Source organism: Tilletiaria anomala, assembly GCF_000711695.1.
Source record: "Tilletiaria anomala UBC 951 chromosome Unknown K437scaffold_96, whole genome shotgun sequence".
In the NCBI taxonomy this organism is placed as follows: Eukaryota; Fungi; Basidiomycota; class Exobasidiomycetes; order Georgefischeriales; family Tilletiariaceae; genus Tilletiaria; species Tilletiaria anomala.
In genome coordinates this window covers 35,844-57,736 of record NW_013546926.1, presented here as the reverse complement: position 1 = coordinate 57,736, position 21,893 = coordinate 35,844, and the positions used below count along the sequence as shown (strand labels likewise).

Genomic DNA, 21,893 nt, shown 5'->3' with positions numbered 1-21,893 from the left:
CGGCACCGATGGAGAAGAAGGGAAGCGGCGGCGGAACGGCAGCAAAAGGAGGACGCCATTTTATGAGCAGCATCTGGGGAGCTGCTGGAGGTGTAAGCGCAGGCTCTCCGGCAGCACCTGATAAAGGTAAGGACGCAAGCGCCAGCGCTAGCATGCCCTCGGCCGAGGCGCTCTTAGAGGCGCAGTATCACGCAGGAGAGCATCAGAGTGACTTGATCTCCGGAGCCGTTGGGCGACTCTTCGCTGGGACTTCGACCGAAGATCGCCATCACCATCACCAGCACCATGGCCATCCACCTCCCTCACCTCATGCAGACACAGACTCGGATGTAAATGACAGTCAGCAGAGGAAAAAAAAACCGGCACCGCCGTCGGGGCGAGCCGGACGCCTGCATGCTCGCTCGCAAGCGCTTGCTGTCAATTCGCTCTGTTTGCCCCTCCCCAGTGGCCTCCAAACGCCAAACACCCGCGCATCACCTCTATCAGCGCACACGCCTCTGAGTGATTGGGATAGCGCAGGGTCATGGAACACGAGCCCCGCGCGCCCGCAGACGATCATCACGTGTGCAGACGACGATGAAGACGAAGAACAGGGATTGCAGGATGCACCGGTCGATGGCACAGTGGACCCATACGAATTGAAGTACCTCTCGCCGGTCGTGCAGCTCTCAGGGTCAGACAGCTCGCCGGTCGTCGTAATCAAGCTCGTTGAATCTGAGGCTCGGTCGAGCCTCGCTGTGTTACAGCAGGACGGCGCTCTCTCGGTCTGGTCGATGGACGACGGCAGTCAGCAAGGGCGGCTGGACCTCAACCGTTCAAGCGCCTATCCTCCGGAAATAAAAGTCGTTGCGGACCTCCCGACGTCAGACTCGACGAGTTTTTTGCAGTCTATGCCGGCGCATCTGGCGAGTATTGCGGCGAGGCGCTTGCACAGCAACTCACCGGCTCCGGGTGCTGCCGGCTCGCATGCCGGTTCTCGCATCGGCTCGCGCAGAGGATCGCACTCGAACGGCGTGCGCAGCACACAAGCGAGCAAAGATCAATGCAGACTGCTACAGGTCCAATTCGAAGGCATGCAGGTATTCTTGCAGAGCAACAAGCCATACGGAGTGCTGAAGGATTGTTTGCGGCGGCTCCTGGTGGTAGTCGAGTTCGAGCCGACCCTGCGGGTAATGGAAGCTATCGAACTTCCGCCAGAATCTCGCAGCTCGTGCGCCATACCGTACCCTGGCGACCAAGGAGTCCGACTGCTTGCGCTCGGTGCTGATGGAAAGCTGTTATTGCGTTGCTGGACGCCAGTGGATTCGCAAGGGAGCAAGAGCGGCATCAATGGACAGGATGCAAGGGTCGAGCAAAATGGAAGTGGGACCGGGGCCAATACCCCGCAGCAATCTCAGCAGAAGCATCAGGCGCCTACAGAATGGAAAGAGATGCAGCGGCTTCGTATTGACGCCGGAGAAAGCATGAGCGATGCTGAAGGGATTGAAGCGTGCGGACTTCTATTGCTTGCGTGGTGTCAAGACACGCTCGCGGTGAGTGGTGCCTCTCTCTCTCCCCCTTTACCCACTGATCGGCCGGTTGACTGGATGCTTCGACAGGTGTTTGCTGAGTGCGATGGCAAGTTCCAACAGATTGAGCGTCGTGCCTTTAACGGCATTCGGACCGCCCGTCTTTCAGGTGGCGAGCGTTGCGTTCAAGTGCAGACCCAGAAAGGTGTGCTAGGCGCCCACCTGACTCAGAGCGGCTTCGCCCAGAGCGCACCATTTCCTCTCCCATCTGACGCTTTCTGCGCGGACGCCACTCTTGACCTCCTCGGCAACCTCCACGGTATCTTCCCTGCTGAAGATGAGACTGTCGGACTCAAAATTGTGACGATCAACGCTATTGCAAGTCTGCCTCAGGAAATTTTCGCCCAGAGAAGGTCCGCATTTGGCCGCGTCCGACCGCTAGTACCGCTCAGCCTCGAGAAGGTCTTGCTCCCATGCTCAAGAGGAGCGCTTGATGCAGCTCGATTTGATGCGGTTGCTGCCGGGAGCGAAGAAACGAAGCAAGGCATGGTAGGGACCGAGCTCTGTGTGCTGCAAATCGTGCTACAGCCACGTACGCAGGCCAAGCTTTTGGTTGGAGGCACACTTTGTGGGGATATTCTGATCTGGGACACGCAGTCCCTTCAACTACTTGCGATGCTCTCTCAATTCGACTCGAGCGTTGCGCATATATTCCTGCTCGACTCGAGACCTAGTCGAGGTCGCTTAAACGAGTGCCTGGCGTGTGTCGCGGCTGATGGAACCGTCGCCATCCTTCAGTTAGACAGCTACAAGCTGCGCTTGCTCATACCGAGTCGAGGCGCGCCGCTGGACCGCCTCGCGATGCGAGAGGATGAGTTGCTGCTTATGTACGCAGATGGAAACGCCCGTATTTGGGATATGCGGTCTCAAGAACTGCGCCACAGTATGCCTTTGAGCAAAGCAATCGCTACGCTCGAAGACGGAGGTGCTCCTTGGGCCCAATACGAAACGACATCGGTCCCAGCTCCCCGCGTTTCGACTGGTGTCCTCAGCCATCTACCTCTGCCTCCACACGCCTCCACCAACATGCTGCAGGCAGATATGCGGAAAGTGATTGAAGCTGCTGCCAAGACTGTGGCTCCAAAGCGCAGTGCCAAGGACGAAGTTGGTATCGATGACCGCTCCGACAAAGCGCAGTTGCAGTGGCCGAAGTGCTCGATAGACTTGCCTCCGGCACAAAAAGCATTGTCGATTCTGCGGCCATTCTTACAAGCGCTTTGGCCACGCAGCAGACAGATGCAAAACAAGCAGCTGTTCACTCAATACATCTCGCTTTCCCAGAGCGCCATCTCTACGCTCGGCTCGTGCGCCTCGTCGCGCATGTCTTGGACAGGGATTACCGCCAGTCAAGCGGACCCGTCTCTGTACACGTCGCATCAGATCGTGCTCCATGCGATCCTGCGCGTCCTGTCGCACATCGACGAGCTCTCCGACGACGCTTTCCGCGCACTTGCGGCATTGCTCAGCCCCGCTACCCTGCATCATGGCAGCTTGGTGCTACCGCAGCTGGCGCGATTCTTCTTTGACGCGAACAGAGAGGTAGCTCACTCTGCAAGATCGCTGTTTGAGGCGGCGCTCACACACCTCTCGGACGAGTCCATCGCGGCGCTGGTCGATCTGCATTGCGCAGCAGCGCAAGGCGGCACAATACCGATGTCGACCGAGGTGCTGGTGCTCACCGGCAGCATTGCATGTCAGCGGTACAAGTCATTAAACCCAGCAGTGCTGAAGGAGATTTCCGTCACTGTGGAGAGCTTCTTGAACGACGATGCACATCCCGAGCGGCAAGCGATCGCGATCGAGCTCTGCCAGCAAGGGTTCAACATCTGGCAAAATTACGTCGATGCGATGGAGCTCGTGCGCGTCATCTTCTCGGTTGCGACAGCGACGTTGGACACGGGTGAGAGCACGGGCCTAGCGGAGTTACGGACGTCGGCGCGGCAAGCGACGCTGCAGATCGCACACGACAACACGCCTCTGTTCATGACGACATTGTCACACGACATCCTGCAAGCACGCTCGCCGGCGCACTGCAGCGCGACGATGCGGCTGGTGGCGTTCATGGTGCGGCGCAAGCCGCTGCTGCTGCATCCGAACCTGCCGCGCCTGGCAGAGGCAGTGGTCAAGTCGCTTGACCCGAATGCGACGACGATGCGGCGCGACCTGGTGGTACAGGCTGCGACGGTGATGATCAGCGAGCTGGTGCACTCGTACCCGTCCATCGCGTTTCATGGGACGCTGCAGCGCCTTGCGGTGGGCACGCACGAGGGCGCAGTGATCACATACGACCTCAAGACCGCGACAAGACTGTACGTGATCGAGGGCCACCGCCGGCCGGTGAGCGCGTGCAGCTACTCGCCCGACGGCAGGCGCCTCATAACGGTCAGCCTCGAGGAGGGTCGCGTTCTAGTGTGGAAGGTGGGCAGCAGCCTGGCATCGGTCTTTACACCCGGCAGCCTGCCGCGGCAGGGCGGCACGGACCGCTCCGGCGCGTACAAGGCTATCGAGTTTCACGTCGCGGGTAAGTGCCGACGCTGAGATTCCCGTGGTGGGTGTCCCTCCCACTAATACTAATCCCTACCCTATATTTTGCTTTGATTCTCCTCTCAATAGAACTGCCGCCTGAGGAAGAAATGTTTCGCGCAATCCGCTGCGACTGGGTCGGCGATCACTCTTCCGCGCGTGTGCAGGTTGGCGAGACGAGCTTGTCGTTCGATGCGATGTAGCCGTTGCTCAAGTGAAAGCAAACAATTCCTACGAGATATTGCACTGCGCGTTCTGGAGGGTGTGCTTCTCATTTTAGAATTTCGGCACGACGAGATACTGTCAAAAGGTCCGAAGATTCCTTGATCCGCTTGCCATCGGCAAACTCTCCACTACCCTCGTCGGTTCCATTTGGATCCACTTCCGACGGGACCTGCAAGCAGCTGAAGCTGCCACACACGGGGAGATAGTAGCGTATGTCACTTGAGCTGGCCAGTATTGAAAGCATGCCGTGCGCTCTGGTTTCAAGCATACTCTGGGTGGGTCGCGGGATACATCACGGAGCATCACGGACGAGAAGCGCAAGAATGACTACTGAGCATTCGGACACGACGATATGCAGCAGCTTATCCGCGGGAGCATTCCACGATTCTACACACATACAGCCCCCGGTTTTTGGTCGGTCAACCCAGCTTGTTTTATCGTCCTGCATTATCCTCTTTTGGCTAGCAGCGTGTTCGGGTCAAATTCTCACCTTCGGGGACGACATAAGTACGCCGTTGGAGCGCCGTATTCCCGACGGAAGGGAGGTTCTGGCGTCCATTGTTCTTGTTGCGAGGCGTGCTACAGAAACACACGGCGGGTGCATGTACGTATTTGACTTGTGACCTCGGCGCCTGCTTGGTGGTGAGGCGGGGCTGCGTTTGGCGGAGAGCGGTGAGATGCGCGATGACGTAATAGTACGCGCGGGCGTCAGTTCTGATTCTCCCCATTGAAGAGAGGGACAGAGAGAGAGGCTCGTGCTCGACATGTCGACGAAGACGGCGACGAAAGAGTGAAAGGTCAGATCAATGTGCAGTGCAGACCATTTTCTCCTCATTAAAAGAGGCGGCGAGAAGATGGTGTGTGTGAGAGTGAGAGCATACGACCTCCTCTAGGCCCCATTGCAGTGCAAGCTGCAGCTGTGGGTTCGTCGTCCGCTTGCCGCTTCCATCCCATGGGGAATCGCGCTGCGACTACCATCCATCAGAGGAGAGCCCCAGCTAGTACCTCCTTTTGTTCCCGGCCTATCTGAGCGGTTCACCCCCCCTACTTCATCCCCGTCGCTGTGACGGACAGGGCATAACAAGTCCATCGCGGCATGTCCAACAGCAATCCCTGCCAGGTGGAGCTTGGGATGCTTCTTGTATCGTAAACGGCGATTGTGCTTCAAATCATTGGAACCCAGCGACAGGCGGAAGAACGCAACACTGGCTGGACTTTCGAAGCAATCTCTGTTCATTCATCACCCGCCAAGCTTTCGACCAACAGCCAAACATGGCGACCTACGGCTACGGGTCTGGCTACTCGGACCGGCACCACGTGCCCACCGTGCAGGAGTACCGCGATGTAGAGGTAGCACGCGAGCGCGCAGCGACCAAGACCAACTCGTTCGCCAACCTGCCTAAAACCGCAGCAGACGAGCAAGCAGTGCCCGCTAGTCATCACAGCCAGCACGGCCAGCCTGCACCGCCGCTCACGACGCACTCGGATGTCACCAAAGGCGATGATGGGCTCAGGCAGAGGCACTCGCGCGCCAAAGGGGACGAAGAGGGCGACAACAAGACCGATGATGATGACAGCGCTACGATGACCGATCTGGACAATCTGGACAAGATCCCCCGCGAAGACGAACCAAACGGTGCCGATGGCGGACAAAAGGAAAAGGACCGCCTCAAGGCGGCTGCAGGTCCCAAGGACAAGCCCGCACATTTCAAGGCCAAGGGGACCAGGTGGGTGGAGCCCAACGATAGTAAGAGGAAATCGAAGGCAGCGATCTGACAAATCGCCCCTCCCCTTCCGACTGCCTTCAGGAAAGTCCGCGATCCAACAACGGGGGGCGAGGTGATCATCCGCGATGCAGGCAAACACACCAAGATTGACCCGAAGAAGCTCGACTCGCATTACCCGGGCGGTTTCTCCACGAACTTTGTCGATCCACAGAGCGACTGGCAGTCGAGCAAGTTCACTGCGCCGAACCCGACACAGCCGAGCAATGTGCTGCTGTACCCGTTCCCGCCAGCGGTCGAGTCGACGGGGCTGAAGCAGCTGCGCAGGACGTTCGACAGCCTCGCTCTCGCGCTCGCCACCAGCCTGCTGTTCACATGGCTTCTCGTCGCGTTTGGCGCAGGCTGGGTGCACTTCTTTCTGCGCACGGCCGTGCTCACCACCATCTGTGTCGGCGGCTGCAGCGCTCTCGGAGTCGCGGGCCGCCGCGTCGAGAAGGACATCGAGGACGTGCGGATGCACATGCACCGCGCGCGAGGCGAGGCATTCAGCCCGCCGATGCCCGAGAGCGTCGAATGGCTCAACGCGGCCATCGCGACGTTCTGGAAGCAGATCGACCCCGCCACGTTCGTTCCCATCGCCGATCAGGTGGAGGACGTGATGCAGCAGAGCCTCCCCGGCTTTATCGACGCCGTCAAAGTCGACGACCTCGGCATCGGCACAAACGCGTTCCGCTTCATCGCCATCCGCGGCCTCAGCGACCTCATGACCGACAAAGAGTATCCGCGCGAAGAATGGATCACACAGAGTAAAAGGGGGCAGGAAGACGGCATCTGCAGCAGCGGCAGCAATGGCCATACTGAAGAGCAAGACACCACTCCCGGCGACCTCGTCGATGTAGATAAAGACGGCGTCGCCGATGCCGACGAGTCAGGCGACTTCCTCAACTACGAAATCAGCTTTAGCTACAGCGCCCGTCCCGGCGCGTCCCGCTCCGACAACATCCATCTCATGATCGAGTTTTACCTCGGCGCCTATGGTGAGTGTCGGGTATTGGATCTTCCCTCCTTTCAAGCTTGTGCGGTCGCCAAAAATACCTTTTTGTTCTGGGGCAGACCTGTTCCAAATCCCGTTTCCGGTCTGGGTGCAGATCGAGCACATCTCCGGCACGGTGCGCCTGCGCTGCCAGGTCATCTCTGAGGCGCCGTACATCCGCAACCTGACGTTCAGCCTGATGGGCGTGCCACGCGTTGAGGTGTCGGTTGTGCCGATGCTCAAGGCGCTGCCGAACGTGCTGGACCTGCCGCTGATCAGCGGCTTTGTGCAAAGCTCGATCGCCGCGGCGGCCAACGAGTATGTCGCGCCGAAGAGCATGACACTCAACATGGCGCAGATGCTCGCGGGCGGCGGCGTCAAGAAGGACACGGACGCCATCGGCGTGATTGCTGTGCAGATATCGCATGCCGAGAACCTCAGCGCGCAGGACGCAAACGGAAAATCGGACCCGTATATAATCGCCTCGCTCGCCAAGTTTGGCAGGCCGCTCTACTCGTCGCGAATCATCTTCGAGGACCTGAACCCGGTGTGGAACGAGACATGCTTTGTGCTCATCACCAAAGACGACATCAAGGCCGACGAAAAGCTCTCGCTGCAACTTTGGGACTCAGACAAGCGCACCGCCGACGACATCATCGGCCGCGTCTCCAAGGACGTCGCCGAGCTCGTCAAGAACCCCAACAAGTTCCAAGAATGCAAGGACAAGCTGATGGGTTTCGAAGACGCCGACTCGATGCAGGGCTGTCTGCACTACAAGGTTGGCTTCTTCGAGAAGGCATCTTTCAACAAGGCCCTGATGGAATCGGGCAAGAAGGAGGACATGGAGAAGGTCAAGGCTGGCGCGGCCGATTCACAAGTGGATATTGACGCGCTGCATTGCCCACCCGACCCACAGTGGCCATGCGGCATCCTCAGCGTGCTTGTTGAACATATCGACGGACTCGAGAACCGCGACGTCGAGAAGGGATACATGGGCAAGGCCAGGGAGGGCACTGCCGGCCAGGACATCGATAATGAGGAAGGCCAGAAGAAGCTGCCGTGCTCGTACTGCGAAATCATCCTCAACGATGACATCGTCTACAAGACTAGGGTCAAGCAGTACACGGTTCGTGTCATGTTCTTCCTTTGCGGGATTTTCCGAACTTGTCACGCGTGACTGACTGCTTCCTCTTTCTCCTCATGGCTGACAGAATGCACCCTTCTTCAACGCTGGTCGTGAAATTTTTGTGCGCGACTGGACCGAGACGCGCGTGGCGATTTGTGTCCGCGATGCGCGCCTGCGCGAACACGACCCTATCATGGGCATCGTCGCGATCCCCCTCAAGGAACTGTTCAAGGATTCAAGCCAACTCTCGCGCAGCTTTAGTCTCTCGGACGGTGTCGCATTCGGCAAGATCCATCTCTCGTTCGTTTTCCGTAGCGTGCAGATGAAGCTTCCTAGGGCGCTACTCGGCAGCGACACGGCAACCGTCGAGCTGCTCTCGCCCATCACTATCAAGCCTGCCTCGCCCGAGTGGGAGTCCAAGCTGGCTGGAAAGAAGATCGTCGTGTCCACCGGCGACACCACGCAGAAGATTGACACGAAGAACCAGGATGTGGATGCGGTAATTCGCCTACCGGTCTACGACCGCTTCTCCTCTTCCCTCGCGTTCGACATTGGCCCAAGCGCGTCCTTCGGCCCGCTCGGCGGCAAGCCTGATGCTATTGCTGCCCAGTGGCTCTGCGACATTGTCGATAACGAGCAGACCGATCTCGAGATCCCCATCCTTGTCGGCCCCAACTTAGGTACGCTCAAGCGCAACTACATCAGCGAAGAGACACACAAGAACCACAAGTACGAAATCGTTGGCAAGCTGTGTGTGCGCATCATGGTCGATCCTGGCCTCGATCTCGACCACGAGAAGCTCGCCGTCGGCCAGACGGATCGTCACGAATTTGAGGTTTTCAATCGCCTTGAGGGGATGCCGAAGCGTGCAGAGATCAACTCGCATGCGAACCACGATGGCGTCATCGACCGAAACGAAAAGAAGGAGGTCAACAAGGCCAAGTCAGAAGCGCTGCGTGAGTGCTCGGTGACCGATGGTTTAACTGGCCACTCGTCTTTGGAATGCTGACACCGCCTTTGTTCCATTTCCCTGCAGACGCCCGCCACCGCGGCTCGTACGGCTACCAAGTTGTGCGCACGTCGGTCTGGGCGAAAGATGGCCTCAAGACACGCGCGCGTAACCTCTCGCTCAAACTCAAGGGCAAGAAGGACCGCGATCAGACGGTGGCTAGCGAGACATAGCTGTGCTTCTGACGGAGCATGCACAGCCTCACATGGCGCTTTCAGGCTCAGTTCCGACTCCAATTTGAATCATTCAAGCCGCATTTCGCATGTGTGTCCATTCAACCTGCATTATCGCAATTGTCTTGCCACCACCCTCATTATCGCATTGCCGACTGATTCACCATCTTGCGCTTCGCACGCGGGACGTGGCATTACTCCGCCAGGCAAGCGTAAAGACATGATCACACATGTGCTTCCACCGTTGAATTGACGGTACAACCTTCCCAAGTGACACAAGCGCCCAGATATCCGTGCATCCTTACTTTCTTATGATTTGGAACTCGAGACCCGTGCCAAAGGCCTGCACAAGGTCTTTTCTTGAGAGCTCTTGAACATCCTTGTCTTTGAAGCCGGCCCAATTGAAGGCCGGGTTGGGTAGAACGGGTTTAACTTCCCATCCGCCCGATCCTTGCAGCTGCTGCCGGCCTCGAGCCTCGTCTTGCCAGAGCCGAATAAACGAGTCGGGATCATGCCGCCACGGTGCTTGGGAATTTCCGCCCATGGCACCGGTACGGTGATGGCGCTCATAATGGCCCGCCTGGCCGGGCGGCATGCCAGACTGTCGTCCGAAGATTAGGCTACCCGGCGCATTCGACAGGAGGTTGGAGAGCGCTCTGGCGACCTGTGCTTGCGCATCTGCTCGGGTATAAGCCCGAAAAACCCGGCCTTGGACGTCAGCAGCTTGAATCTTCCAACGCATTATACTTTCTGACTCGCGGGCAAACTCACTCCATTCGAAGAGATGCAGGAAGGAGCCGATGTAGATGACATCGAAGCCTTGCCCCCCGTGGCTCAGCTCTTTGACTTTGTTCACATGGTCCTCGTCGAAAATGTCGCAATGCTCGAATTTGACGCCGTACATGTGGTCTTTGCCCTTCTCATCGGCGAACAGCTCGAACGAGTCTTCGACAAAGTCCAGCAACAGATCGGCCCCGACGATGCTCGTAGACGGCACGCCGTCCTGGATCCAAGCACGGATGTCCTGAGCGTATCCGCAGCCCATGTCGAGGATCCGACGTGTGTCCGGCTGCTGCTTGATGCACTCGATCGCTTGTGTGTATACGGGATTTTCGCGAGAGCCCGGCTCGAGGAAGCGATACAGTCCCAGGCAAGGGTAGGAGACGCGCGCGTACACGTCATCGCGACATTTCTTGACGTGCTTGGCGAGCTCTTCGTCAAAAAGCGATAGAGGAAATCGGGTCGGACTAGTGAATTCAAAGAGTGCCCGAGTTGCGGGCTTGAACGGGAGCGGCGGTTCTTCATAGTACAGCGTTAAGGCGCGCCCACTCATCTTGAATGACGTCTCGCGGATCTTTCAAGGGAACTTGAATGTTTCATTTCCGGACTTGGTCCAAGAGGGCAGTTGTGGTACTCCGAACGGTCCAGGGCCAGTAGGAGACAATGTCATTCACATTGTATACGGTGCAGGACGTAGTCTTGCAATCAAAAAGGCGAAGCTGCCAGGCCAACCATCGTGCTATTCCAACTGAGGATAGATTTGTCGGCGCTAAGCTGTGCTGTGCGCGCGGATCATTGCCGCCGCCCCGCGTTAATATGTATGTTCACTGGACTGGTGTTGGGTGTAGCATAGGCCATGATGGATATAGATATATATACATGAATAGGGTTGCGTCTGCATCTCAGCCATGGCAAAACAATAAACAAAGTGGCTCGAGCCTGCCCCCAGCCGCGCCGACACAAAAAATGGGCAGCGCATCCACTCACCAAAAAGCGATGGCGCATTGTTAGGACCAACAATGGTGCACAAAAGATTCGACGTGAACAGGATTCGAACCTGTGCGGGCAGAGCCCAAACGCTGTCATCCACTATGGACTAGAACGAATTCTAGGCGTTCCCGATGACCACTCCGGCATCACGCCTGTTATATTATTGAACATAGATAGCACATTATTACCAGGAATGATAAGAAAACTAAAAAGAAACGACGTGAACAGGATTCGAACCTGTGCGGGCAGAGCCCAAACGCTGTCATCCACTATGGACTAGAACGAATTCTAGGCGTTCCCGATAACCACTCCGGCATCACGCCTGCTGGATCAATGCATTACCTAAGATATATAACCCCTTCTTCTATGATTGCTTTCAAAAGGGATGAAAAATACGGCTACCTTTCTGTTCTATTCGACCCAAAGATCACGCGACTGACATGTTCCGGCAGTGGATACAAAATTCGTTATTCGTCACAATTTCCATGAGACTGCAAGCCGCAGCAAAGATCACTGTACGGCGGCAGTCCAACTACGTCGCCGAGATACTGCTCCTGCCAAAGATCTTCTCCAGGTTCCTAGCACGTCCCGCAACTTTGCGGCCGACTTGTGTGACACACCCTTCTGGTGCGGCAGCATGGCGGTCGCTGATCTGGTTGCCCTCAGCCGATGTCTTTTCGTACAGCTGCAGCGCCGTGTACAGGTCGAGCGAGGCGAGTACAGATGGCGTAGCTGGGCGAAGCAAAAAGAACGGTTAGGCGAAATGGAAAGGGTTGCGGCAGGGCAGCGGCATACACCGATTGCACCATCGATGTCGCCGGACTCACCTTTGTTGCGCTGAGCTTGGTCGGCTTGCAATGAAGCCAACGTGGGCAGCGAGCCATCGTTGACCAACTGCAATTGTCCATCTTTCCACACAAGCAGTTGAACATCATCCAGCCTCTTGCTGCTACTGTTGATGCTGCCGCTACTGCCCTCCACGCTCCTCGACTCGTGCCGAACATCCAATGCGATGAGTACATGTTGCAACTGGATGTCCTTCTGCACATGCACATGCAGGATCGGCCTTGGCATCTGGATCACTTGGAGGCCCTCAGTACTCGAAGCGAATATGGACTTGAGAGGTAGAACGAGCAGAGCTGAGCTCGCTTCTGTGCAGAGAAGGACGTGCGTGGGCACACCATGCCCAAGCAACTCGAGTTGGGTGATGGCCAGCTTGCTTTCCTCCTCTTCTGCTCTCGGTGCTAGCGCACTTTCGTCCTCTGCATCCTTCGAGACGGCTTCAGCACCATTCATGACGCTGTCATCGCCTGCGCCTGATGGTTCCACTTGATCACCGGCCCTTGATCTGCACTGATCTTTGCTATTGCCTTTGCTTTTTCCCTTGCCTTTCCGATCCGAACCAGTTGCATGCTTGGGAAACCTAACAGCCATTGGCAGCGCCTCTTTCCGTACATGAGGTGCCAGCTGGCGATCAAGCTCGACGTAGCCAATGCACTGCTTTTGCACGTCCTTTTCCATGTAGTCCCAAACTCGCAGAGTGGTCCCCCCATCTGAAGAGAGCAATGCCCACGGGTTTATATGTCTCCCGTCTGCTTCTCGTGTTTGCGGGACGACTTGCAGTGCACCAACGAAACTTCTGCTACCATGCAAAAAGTTCTCAATCACCCAGCCTGCGCGCTGAGTCCCCCATCGCGACACGCGAATGTGCTCATCACGATCAGAAGTGATGATCAGAGCCGGCGAAGTTGAAGGGTGAGATGGAAAAGGAGCCAGGGCGAGGTCGCAGATTGTGCTTACATGGCCTAGTCGTGGGCGAAGGCATGCTTCGGCGGTAGATGGATCTTCGTCGGTAATGCCTTTTGAGCGTGAAGATCCATCTCCGCCCTCCCTGTGCTGTCGCTTGTGACTCGGCGCGCCTCCGTTGTTTTGCGCCAACGTCGCCTGCAGCGAGTCGGTCTGGAGAGAGAATCTATAGAGCGGGCATGTGGCGCGGGTCTATCTGTCAGCGACCCAAGTAAAACTGCTTAGCCATAATGCTAGGATTGACTCACACTCTGACATCGCCGTGTCTATCAGCGACGATCAGGTGTTCGTTATCTTCCCACCGCAGGACAGAGGCGCGCTTTGGTATATGCTGAAGTAACACCTCTTTGCCGTACGCAAAGCCGCTCCCTTCACCTTCCCCACCGGCATCAAACTTCCATATACGAAGAGTCTTGTCATCGCCAGTGAGTGCGACACAGTTGCCTTCTGGCGAAAACGCTGCGACGCGAGGAAAGGCGAGGGGAACCAAGGGGGGCGAGCAAGCCGAGTCCGTTTTGTTGCCGCTGCCCCCTTTCTCCGGCTTTAGGTCGCATCGCAACTTGGAGCACAGTTTCGGCTCTTGCTCTGGGTCAATTTTACAGCTGTACAGACTAGCGGAATCTGCTGTCAGCGTAAGCAGCCAGCGGTGCTTGGTCCCATCTGTTGCGAAGGTGACAGGACAGGAACTGCAGATGTGATGCACGGGAAGCGGCTCCATGCCGTCGCTCTTTCTTTGCGCTGCCATGACTCCTGCTGTGCGAGATGACTGCTCCTCTTGTAAGCGACGCGACAGACGATAGGTCCAAGAAAAGCTTGTGTGAAGGAATGCGGGAGGTGACAGATGTACAGCATTGGACGTTGCAATGGGGAGGTGTTGAGGCTACGCGGAACACGGAACTGGGGCGCAATCTTTTTTTTCGAAGCATCACTCCAAGTATGCGCAGACTACTGAACCTGCTGGACTCGGAGATGGACGATTGGGACGGCAATTTGCACATCCTACATGCTTGTCTTAAGCAACAGAGGCGATTGTGGTGGTGTTGGATCCTTCGTCATTACTGCTGGATAATTTGTTGTGCGTCGGCGAGCTGAAATTGTGCAGCAGAGGCTAGTCCGATCCCCAGATCATCAGCAAAGCGTGCCGTCATGGTCAGCAGCACACCAAAGCAGCAGGCCAAGTCGCCCAAGGGCATTGCTCAACGACCCAGCTCAAAGGCTCATCCGCGCAACACGCGCAACGAATCGAACAAAGAGGTGAAGGGAAAGGGGAAGCGCAAAGAGGCAGGCGAAACGTCGTCGAAAACTGCCGGTGCTACTCTTCTTGCTGGGCAGAGGATGAATGGAGCGGGCCCATCGGTCGCTGACGCGGCAACGGGCGAGACCTATGTGAGATGCCTACCCACGGCGTTATGTGTGCGGGTTTCATTTGCACCCTTCTAATTCGGGTTGTTTTGCGGGAACAGAAGTCACTCTCATCGATTAACGATTCGTTTCTTGAGCTGCTCTCTTACATTCCCGCCAAGTACTACTTTCCTCAATCCGGGTTTGCTGGTGCCGAAGAAGAAGAAGAAGATGATGCATCTCAACCGGGGAACGGTCAGCTCAGCAAGAAAGAAAGGAAGAGGCTGAATGCAGAAGAACAAAAGGCTGCCAAGAAGGAGAAGGCAAGGGAAGCCAGGATGGCCAAGGTGTGTCCACGTTTCTCTCTTCGTAAGGGGTTCACCAATTTGGTTAATCTTGAGCTCGCGTTTTACAGCTCGACCCTGCGAACCAAAAGTCCATCCCAGAGCTCCAAGCTGAACGAGCCGCTGCAGCATCCGCCACGGTTGAAGCAACTGCAGCAGACGTATCGGACATGGTCGACCTGGACATGGACTTTGAGCAGGATGATGGCCAAGGCGACGATGACGATGACGAGGGTGACGATAATAATGACGAGGAAGTGGGTGGTGCGGGGGATACCGACAACGACATTGAGGACAGCGATGATGAGGATGACAGCCATGAAGCGCAAATTGCTCGGGCGAGAAAGCGAAGCGGGGACGATAGCATCAATGGCTCCACGCCGGCAAAAAAGCGACATGCTGGGCAGGGCGACGAAGCCTCTTTGCCCAAGCCGGCAGAAGATACATCAGCCTCCATCACAGACCTTCGCGTAAAGCTGCAAAAGCGCATCGCTGAGCTGCAGTCGAAGCGCAGGCAACCTCGGCACGGCCCCAATGCTGAGGCACTGGGGCCAAACGATGGAGGCGGGGACGATAGTGGGGCGGAGGAAGGAAACGATAGCACTCTATCAGCAAAGTCAGACCTCCTCCTCGAGCGGCGCAGACAGCGGGGTGAGATGCGCGATCGAAGGCGCCGGGAGCGCAAGGAGGCCAGGCGAGCGGAGAAAGAGGCCGGTGCAAGTGCGGTCAAGGGGAAGGATGCTAACGGTGCGGCTGCTCGTGCAGCGGGCAAGCAGGTCGGAAACGGCAGCAGTGCCCCTGCACTGCTTGTCAACGAGAATGGCCGCTCAAGCACCAGCTCAAAGGCGGCGGACGGCGAGGCAGCCGCGAGATTGGACGCGTTCAACATTGACACCAATGGCGCATTCACTTTCGGCAATGTATCATTCGCCGGACCAGGTGAGGGCGAGGAAGAGGCTCTTTTACGCAAGAAGAAGAGCAAGCACGCACTGCCGCGAGACCCCAAAAGTGCGCTCGCCGTGTTGGAGGCTCGCAAAGCCAAGGATGAGAAACGCAAGGCACGACAGAGCGAGATGAGCAGCGCGGAAGGTGATGATGGCAACGATGGAGCCGAGGACGACGGAGTCATGCGCAGCGATGACGCTGCCAAGTGGAGCAAAATGATGGAGGCGACCCAAGGAATCAAGATCCGCGATGACGAGCGGATGCTCAAAAAAGCAGTAAAGAAGAAGGAGAAAATGAAGGAGAAGACCAAGACGAGCTGGTGAGCAAACATTTTCTTTTCTGAATTTGTGGTCTCTTCTCCGCACTCGGCTAACCTTTCTTCGACGATGCTCATCTTTCTAGGAGCGAGCGCGTGAGAGAGGTGGCAGACCAGCAAGCTGCGCGCGCCAAGAAGCGCAATGACAACATTGCCGCGCGGAAAGAGGCAAAGCTGGCAAAGCACAAGGGTGCAAATGGAAAGAAGGCGAGCTCGACCAAAGGCACAGGGAGCAAGAAGAAAAGCAGCGCAAAAGCTCGACCAGGGTTTGAAGGTCGCGCGATGGGCTTGAAGAGCAAGGCCGGAGTAAAGGGAAGGAGCAAGGGGAAGCGCTGAGTGCCAGTGTACATGCAGCCGGAGCCACAGGCTGTACAAAATGGACGATATGCTATGAGGCGCCTCGCAGAGCTTCTACAAATGAGACTAGTCGTTGTCGGCCAAGCCCTCATTGCGCCGCATCCATATTACCGCCAGCTGGGGTAGTATCTTCCTCTTCCTCTTTATCAGGGTTCTCGCCTCCGTTGCCCCCTTGTTCACTGTCGTCGCTTTGTGATTCTGCTTGCGCTGCGCACCGCAAAGTGTCTGCTTCAGCATCTGGCCAGAGCCAGATATATGAGCTGCCGCAAAAAGCTTTAGCGTCAGTTCTAGGCTTTCATGCCGACAATTCGGGAGCAACTCACGCCTGGTCAAATCGAGCAGGTTCGACGATCGCGGGTGCGACTCTATGGCGACTAAGCTCTTGCTTCTTGGCCTCGCTGTCTGCGCCGACCGCCTCTTTGACCGGGTCCGGTTTAGGCAGCTCCCATCCGAGCTTGGTGCAGAGGTACTGGACGACCTGGTCGCTGCTTCCCAGCAGCATGATGTCCGTCTGGAAGTGCAGAATGGGCGTTTTGTTGATGAGTATGACGGGGATACGGTGTGGCATGTAGGTCAGGAGCTCGGCAACAGGTGCCACTTGCAAAGATGTGCCCATGACGATGATCAGGTCCGCGTGTGGGCGGTCGGCGTTGAGTGCATTCTCGAAAGAGCTGTCGAGTTTCTCGCCAAAGAATGTTATGTCAGGCTGCGGTGGAAGAGACGTTGAGCTTGAAGCGGCGCATGGTCCCATCAAATATCGCTTACTTTCATCACACCAAGACCAGGCAAGGCATCGTCCTCTTCATCGGGATCCTCTTGGTCCTTCCAAGAAGCCCCACCGGTCGTCTTTTGTTTTTTGCTCCTGCCTTGCTTCGAGCGAGCATCTTGCTTTCGCTTCTGGCAAACACGGCATTGAGGGACATCCTGCTTAAAGATCGCATCTTTGATCTCCGATCCTTGGACTTTGTGCCGACAGGCGGGGTCCGTACAAGTCGCAGTCGCAAAGGAACCGTGACAGTGCAGCACACGGGTGATACCTGCTGCTTTCTCAAGCGTGTCTATGTTCTGATTCCCGCAATTGATGAAGATTTGGAATATAAGCAACCGTCGGTGTACCGCTGTCGTCCACGCCAGAGTCTCACCTGCGTATAGTTGCGTAGCAGCTTCTCCTTATCTTCTAGGAGCTTTATGAAGCGATGCGAGGGTGAGGGCTTGAAATTTGAGGGGAAGATCGAATGTCTGTACAGCAAGACCACCATCAACCTCCAGGTACTGCAGCCCGTGCCAGGCATTGCACGTACGCAAAGTCGAAGAAGACACTGGGCTGTTGCATAAAGTACTCCTTGTCAAACCTGTCAGTGCGCAAGGACGTTCAGAATCCCTCTTTTCAAGCATTGTTCGACGTGCTCACATGTTCTCTGGCTCGTCCAAGTCGTACTTGCCCGCTAAGCTCGCGTAGATCCCATCGCGACTTCGAAAGTCAGGTATCCCACATGATACCGAGATGCCAGCACCCGTTAGGACAACAATATTACGTGCTGTCTTGATGAGATTGACGGCGTCGTCAGGCGTGTTGTATTGCGCAAGACGTTCCCGTTGACGGAGGCTATGGTGACTGTCACGATCAGTTGATACTATTCATCGCACAAAGCGAGCACTTACAGCCTGATTAAGACTGCCTTCAAGACAGGAACGAGCGCTTCGACTGGCACATCGGAGTCCCTCAATTCCTTTGGCTGCTCATCGGTTAACATTAGCACCCACTGATGATTTAAGCTGAGGGCCATCAGCGCTCACGAGCAGTACCCCGACGGCGATCAAGAAATGTTGGATCTGTGAGGATGGCTTGCTTTGTCAACATGACTTCAATCAGAAAGCATGCATCGAGCGCCCAAACTTGCTAGTCACATTAAACTTTTTGCCAATGACATGATGCTGCACCCAGCCCCTGATTCCGAGCTCTTGCACACTGCGTTTGAGCTCCTTGATGCGTTCTTCTGGGAAAGCTGCCTCGGCTGTCCAACGCAAGAAGTGCACGCTCAGCGTCCATCTCGACTGGCCTTGCGCAGCGCCTCAGACTGCCCACCTTCATCGATGAGAGCTTGCAAATCAGCATCCTCCAATTCCTCCTGCAAGCATGAAAGCTACGGTGTCAGAATCAAGGTGTTGCCTGCATGGCGGGACTGCAGCAACGGAATGCGACACCAACTTGCTCGGCTGCTTGTTCGAGCTCCTCCAGCTCATCCGAATCAATTTCTGAGGCGGGCATATTTCACAGCGATCAGGTTGCCAATTCGCCCACTTGTTCGGCTCGAAGAACGAGTTTGGTGGACGGAGTGCCGGTCTCGAGATATGGCATGTGCAGCGATGGCCGAGGAGAACAACACGACAAGAGATGAGCAGACGCGTCTCGCAAAAGGCTGGCCGCTCGCTGGAGACGCGCCTCACAACTCAAAGAGCTTATCATCGGCGGGCTCCAACAACGATTAAGGGACGATCCGGAGGCCTGCAGCCGATTGAGAGACAGTGGTATTGGATGTGTAGAAATACAGGCGACTAGTCTATAAAAGTACAGGTAGCAATGCCAAGATGTGATCACCAAGGTAAGAGGCAAGAAGCACGTGTGGCTTCTTCCACCCTCACGCCGACGGCGGTATCCGACTTGCGCCGCTACCACTACTGCCGCCACCGCCGAGCAAGCCTCGCCAGCCGCCAGATCCACCGGCAGCGGTGGCGGTGTCCATCATCGACCCTCCGACTTTGGTGACGACGTTGGCAAACAGGCTTGACGCGGCGCCGATCGCGCCGCCCGTCGAGGCGCTAGCGCTGTACGCCTGCATGGCCCGATGGACGATCGTCGCGCCCGTCTCGGGGATCTCGGTGAGACCCTCAGCGGCGACTTTGCGCTTGCAGCTCTCCATGATCGCCGCGACGTCGGAGCGCTCCAGGTCGTCCCGCTGCCGCCAGATGTGCTCGACAAAGGCGAGCTGTGGGCCATGCGCCTTGGCGAAGCTCCAGTAGGACAGGAAGGCCATGGTCGACGATGCGGTGAGCAGACCGATGCTGTTTGGAAAAAAAAGGTTGAGCACACGTTAGCTGCTGGTCGTTGCAAAATTCGAGGAAGCGCACGGCGTGCGGACTCACATCTGATTGAGCACCTCTAGCTTCTCCTTCATCTCCTCCTCGCGCCCGTAGCCGGTAAAGAGCGTCATGACGTCCTCGGTGTCCTGGCGCATGCGATCCGCAGCGCCAGGCATGCGCAACCTGGAGCACTTGCGCAGCGATCCAATGTACGCGAGCAGGAAGCGCTCGATCATGTCGTCCTGCAGCACCTCGAACAGGTTCGGGTTGAGGTGCGACGCATAGTCCTGTGAATAGTCCCGAATCGTCTCGGTAATGAGCGTGGTAGTACCCTCAGCGTACCAGCTGCCATCATCCGTGGAAATGGAAGCCAGGTGGAGTGTGAGCACGTAGAAAGAAAAGGGGAAACAGAAACCAATACAATGACCACTCACGCAGGGAACTGGAACAGCTCCTTAACAGCCGGGCGGAGATCGGCAAAGACGAGCTCGACGAGCACTTGCGTGCAGCGCTTGCTGACGTCGAGGAAGCCGTTGATGGCATTGTCGATGGCCTCCCTAATCTGCACCTTGTACTTTTGGCTGACGAGTGGCTCCATGCGGTTCTGCAGCGCCTCGGCGTGATCGGCGCTCTTGAGTTGGTCATTGGCGAGCGCAATGACGTACTCGACCAAGCCGCCGACGATCTCGTCCGGGTTCTTGGCCTCGTACTGTTTCTTGAATTCGCTCTCTAGAACGCGCATCCACGTCGCCTGGCAATTTGCCATCGCCTTGCACGCATGGTCGATTGCGCGCGTCAGGATTGAGCCCTGCCCGCTGTCGGCGGCGAGGTCCATCTGCTGGTTGACCATCTGGAAGAGGATGACGGCGCCTTGCATGCCGTACAGCCCCTCGGTGTCCTCGTCCGGTGGGTTCTCGCGTGCGACAAACGCGCGCACCTCGTCCGACATGAGGTTCGCGCTCCACTCGTCGATCTTCTTGATGATAAGCGAGAGGTAGTCGTCGATGATCTCCTGCTCCTTGCCGCCGAGCAGCGACGGCTTGAGCCAGTCTACATCGACGCCAAGCTCCTGCTTCATGGTTGACTCGTACTCCTTTGTGAACTGGTACAGCGTCAAAAGCGACGACGCTTCCGGGTCCGTCGCGAGGATGCGGTCCTTGAGCATGGTGCCGAGGATCTTGTGGTACGCCTTAACGTACCAGCGGAAGATGTTGTAGTCCTCCGGGAAGAGCGGAGCGATCTCTTCTTTGACCAGCTCTAGGTCCTTGTAGATCCAGTCGAGATTGTTTAGCAGGCCCATGGGGTTCTCTGCGGCGAAGCGGTTCCATGCCTCTTCGAAGAGCTCCTTGGCTGCGCGCTCCATGCCGCCGAGCACCTTTGGTCGGTAGAGTTTGATGACGCGCGCGTTCGCCACGACCGACCGGAAGCGCGAGGCGCCTTCCAGGTTGGCCTTCTTGGCGAGCCGGATCGCTGCCGCCTTCTCATCCTCCTTGCTCTCCTTGTCTACGATCTTGAGGACCTTGACAACGACGTTGGTCCTGCCTTCTCGCGCGAGGTCCATGATGTTCCTGCCGAGCGCAAAGAGATGCTCTTCGAATGCCTTGACGAGGTTGTCAAGCGGCGCAAAGTAGTCGGCGATCTGGTTCTGGACGTCGGCCGCGGCACTGCGCCGTGCCGTCTGGACTGTCTCGTTTCGAAAGGCCTCCAGCTTGGACAGATGGAAATGGAGGGGCAAGAGATACGTCGCTGGACCCATGGCGTCCTCCTGGTCGTGCTCGAGCCAAACAGACAGCTCGTCGACCTGGCCCGGCAGAGCCGAGAGCTTTTGGAGCATGGTTGCTGTCTGGACAAAATTGCGATGGATCTGCGAGACCTCGGTGATGATGGCGAACGCCTCGGCCCCTTTGGTCTTTGCGCCGCGGCTGTCGGCGCCGTCTGCGAGCGCTTCGATCTCGGCAAACGCCTCACGGATGCCAGCCATGTCCTTCTTTGTGGCCTGAAGTTTGAGAAGTCCCTCGCGCGTCGCCTCGAGCTGCTCCTTAGCGCCGGACTTAAGCTTGGCGTCGAGGGTGGCCTGCTCCTTGAGGAGCTTCTTGCGCAGCGCGACGATCTTGCTAAGGTCGTCGGGCGACTTGAGGTGCTCGGCGACAAAGTTGGACGTGGACGCTTGCGCTTGTGCGGTGGCGGCTGCAGCGAGCGACATGCTCGACAGCCCGCCGGCGCTGGCGAGGGACGGCGAGATGGGCAGGTGAGCGGTGGTGCTCGTGACAGGTGTGGTGTCACCGTTGCCGCTGGGCTTGCCATGGATTCCGCCGGCGGGAGACGCCTGGGCCAGGGGCTTGACTGCGACGGTGAGGTGGTTTGATTTGGCGCTGTGGCTGTGGCTGGAGCCGGAAAGGGAGAGCGGCAGGGAGGCAGGCATGCTCGTCGGCAGCGCCGACCACAGGCTAGTCATAGCTGGTGGGAGGGGAGGGGGGACAAGCGTGGGTGGCCCAGCGTACGACGACAGTTGACTCGCGCCAAGGGGGAGCGATGCCGCTCGGGTCGCGCGT

At 57.2% G+C, this 21,893-nt stretch overlaps 9 protein-coding genes and 2 non-coding genes across 11 annotated transcripts; 3 read left to right on the top strand and 8 right to left on the bottom strand.

Annotated features, from left to right (window-relative positions):
- Positions 1–3,416: 3,416 nt before the first annotated feature.
- K437DRAFT_227612 (uncharacterized protein) lies at positions 3,417–4,106 on the top strand (the record flags this gene model as incomplete). Its single annotated transcript, XM_013385808.1, has 1 exon — positions 3,417–4,106. One exon carries the CDS (start codon positions 3,417–3,419, stop codon positions 4,104–4,106), a length of 690 nt encoding a protein of 229 aa, XP_013241262.1.
- A 169-nt stretch (positions 4,107–4,275) lies between these two features.
- K437DRAFT_192920 (uncharacterized protein) lies at positions 4,276–5,350 on the bottom strand. The gene is made up of 2 exons (XM_013385807.1): positions 4,807–5,350; positions 4,276–4,501 (listed from the first exon to the last, which is right to left on the bottom strand). The coding sequence occupies exons 1-2, from the start codon at positions 5,149–5,151 to the stop codon at positions 4,445–4,447; spliced, it is 402 nt and encodes a 133-aa protein (XP_013241261.1). The 5' UTR covers positions 5,152–5,350; the 3' UTR covers positions 4,276–4,444.
- On the top strand, positions 5,265–9,532 carry K437DRAFT_192864 (uncharacterized protein). Its single transcript, XM_013385806.1, has 5 exons — positions 5,265–6,043; positions 6,125–7,077; positions 7,154–8,199; positions 8,285–9,155; positions 9,236–9,532. Exons 1-5 carry the CDS (start codon positions 5,589–5,591, stop codon positions 9,379–9,381), a joined length of 3,471 nt encoding a protein of 1,156 aa, XP_013241260.1. The 5' UTR covers positions 5,265–5,588; the 3' UTR covers positions 9,382–9,532.
- On the bottom strand, positions 9,533–10,834 carry K437DRAFT_192865 (uncharacterized protein). The gene has a single exon (XM_013385805.1). It carries the CDS (start codon positions 10,712–10,714, stop codon positions 9,683–9,685), a length of 1,032 nt encoding a protein of 343 aa, XP_013241259.1. The 5' UTR covers positions 10,715–10,834; the 3' UTR covers positions 9,533–9,682.
- On the bottom strand, positions 10,834–11,296 carry K437DRAFT_192868 (uncharacterized protein). Its single transcript, XM_013385804.1, has one exon. It carries the CDS (start codon positions 11,245–11,247, stop codon positions 10,954–10,956), a length of 294 nt encoding a protein of 97 aa, XP_013241258.1. The 5' UTR covers positions 11,248–11,296; the 3' UTR covers positions 10,834–10,953.
- Positions 11,198–11,304, bottom strand: K437DRAFT_t51. The gene has a single exon. It is a non-coding gene; the product is annotated as a tRNA-Ser (tRNA).
- Positions 11,305–11,367: 63 nt separating this feature from the next.
- K437DRAFT_t50 lies at positions 11,368–11,474 on the bottom strand. The gene has a single exon. It is a non-coding gene; the product is annotated as a tRNA-Ser (tRNA).
- An 85-nt stretch (positions 11,475–11,559) lies between these two features.
- Positions 11,560–13,754, bottom strand: K437DRAFT_258803 (uncharacterized protein). Its single transcript, XM_013385803.1, has 3 exons — positions 13,206–13,754; positions 11,979–13,123; positions 11,560–11,883 (listed from the first exon to the last, which is right to left on the bottom strand). The coding sequence occupies exons 1-3, from the start codon at positions 13,673–13,675 to the stop codon at positions 11,684–11,686; spliced, it is 1,815 nt and encodes a 604-aa protein (XP_013241257.1). The 5' UTR covers positions 13,676–13,754; the 3' UTR covers positions 11,560–11,683.
- Positions 13,755–13,981: 227 nt separating this feature from the next.
- Positions 13,982–16,307, top strand: K437DRAFT_295943 (uncharacterized protein). Its single transcript, XM_013385802.1, has 4 exons — positions 13,982–14,343; positions 14,421–14,645; positions 14,714–15,906; positions 15,990–16,307. The coding sequence occupies exons 1-4, from the start codon at positions 14,104–14,106 to the stop codon at positions 16,237–16,239; spliced, it is 1,908 nt and encodes a 635-aa protein (XP_013241256.1). The 5' UTR covers positions 13,982–14,103; the 3' UTR covers positions 16,240–16,307.
- Positions 16,191–18,617, bottom strand: K437DRAFT_239109 (SIR2-domain-containing protein). Its single transcript, XM_013385801.1, has 11 exons — positions 18,470–18,617; positions 18,347–18,389; positions 18,169–18,275; positions 18,058–18,093; positions 17,923–17,996; positions 17,672–17,866; positions 17,562–17,612; positions 17,403–17,499; positions 17,026–17,325; positions 16,584–16,966; positions 16,191–16,520 (listed from the first exon to the last, which is right to left on the bottom strand). The coding sequence occupies exons 1-11, from the start codon at positions 18,527–18,529 to the stop codon at positions 16,349–16,351; spliced, it is 1,518 nt and encodes a 505-aa protein (XP_013241255.1). The 5' UTR covers positions 18,530–18,617; the 3' UTR covers positions 16,191–16,348.
- Positions 18,618–18,899: 282 nt separating this feature from the next.
- Positions 18,900–21,544, bottom strand: K437DRAFT_227599 (exocyst complex component Sec6; the record flags this gene model as incomplete). The annotated part of the gene is made up of 3 exons (XM_013385800.1): positions 18,900–19,323; positions 19,405–19,686; positions 19,776–21,544. The coding sequence occupies 3 exons, from the start codon at positions 21,542–21,544 to the stop codon at positions 18,900–18,902; spliced, it is 2,475 nt and encodes an 824-aa protein (XP_013241254.1).
- Between the last annotated feature and the right edge of the window lie 349 nt (positions 21,545–21,893).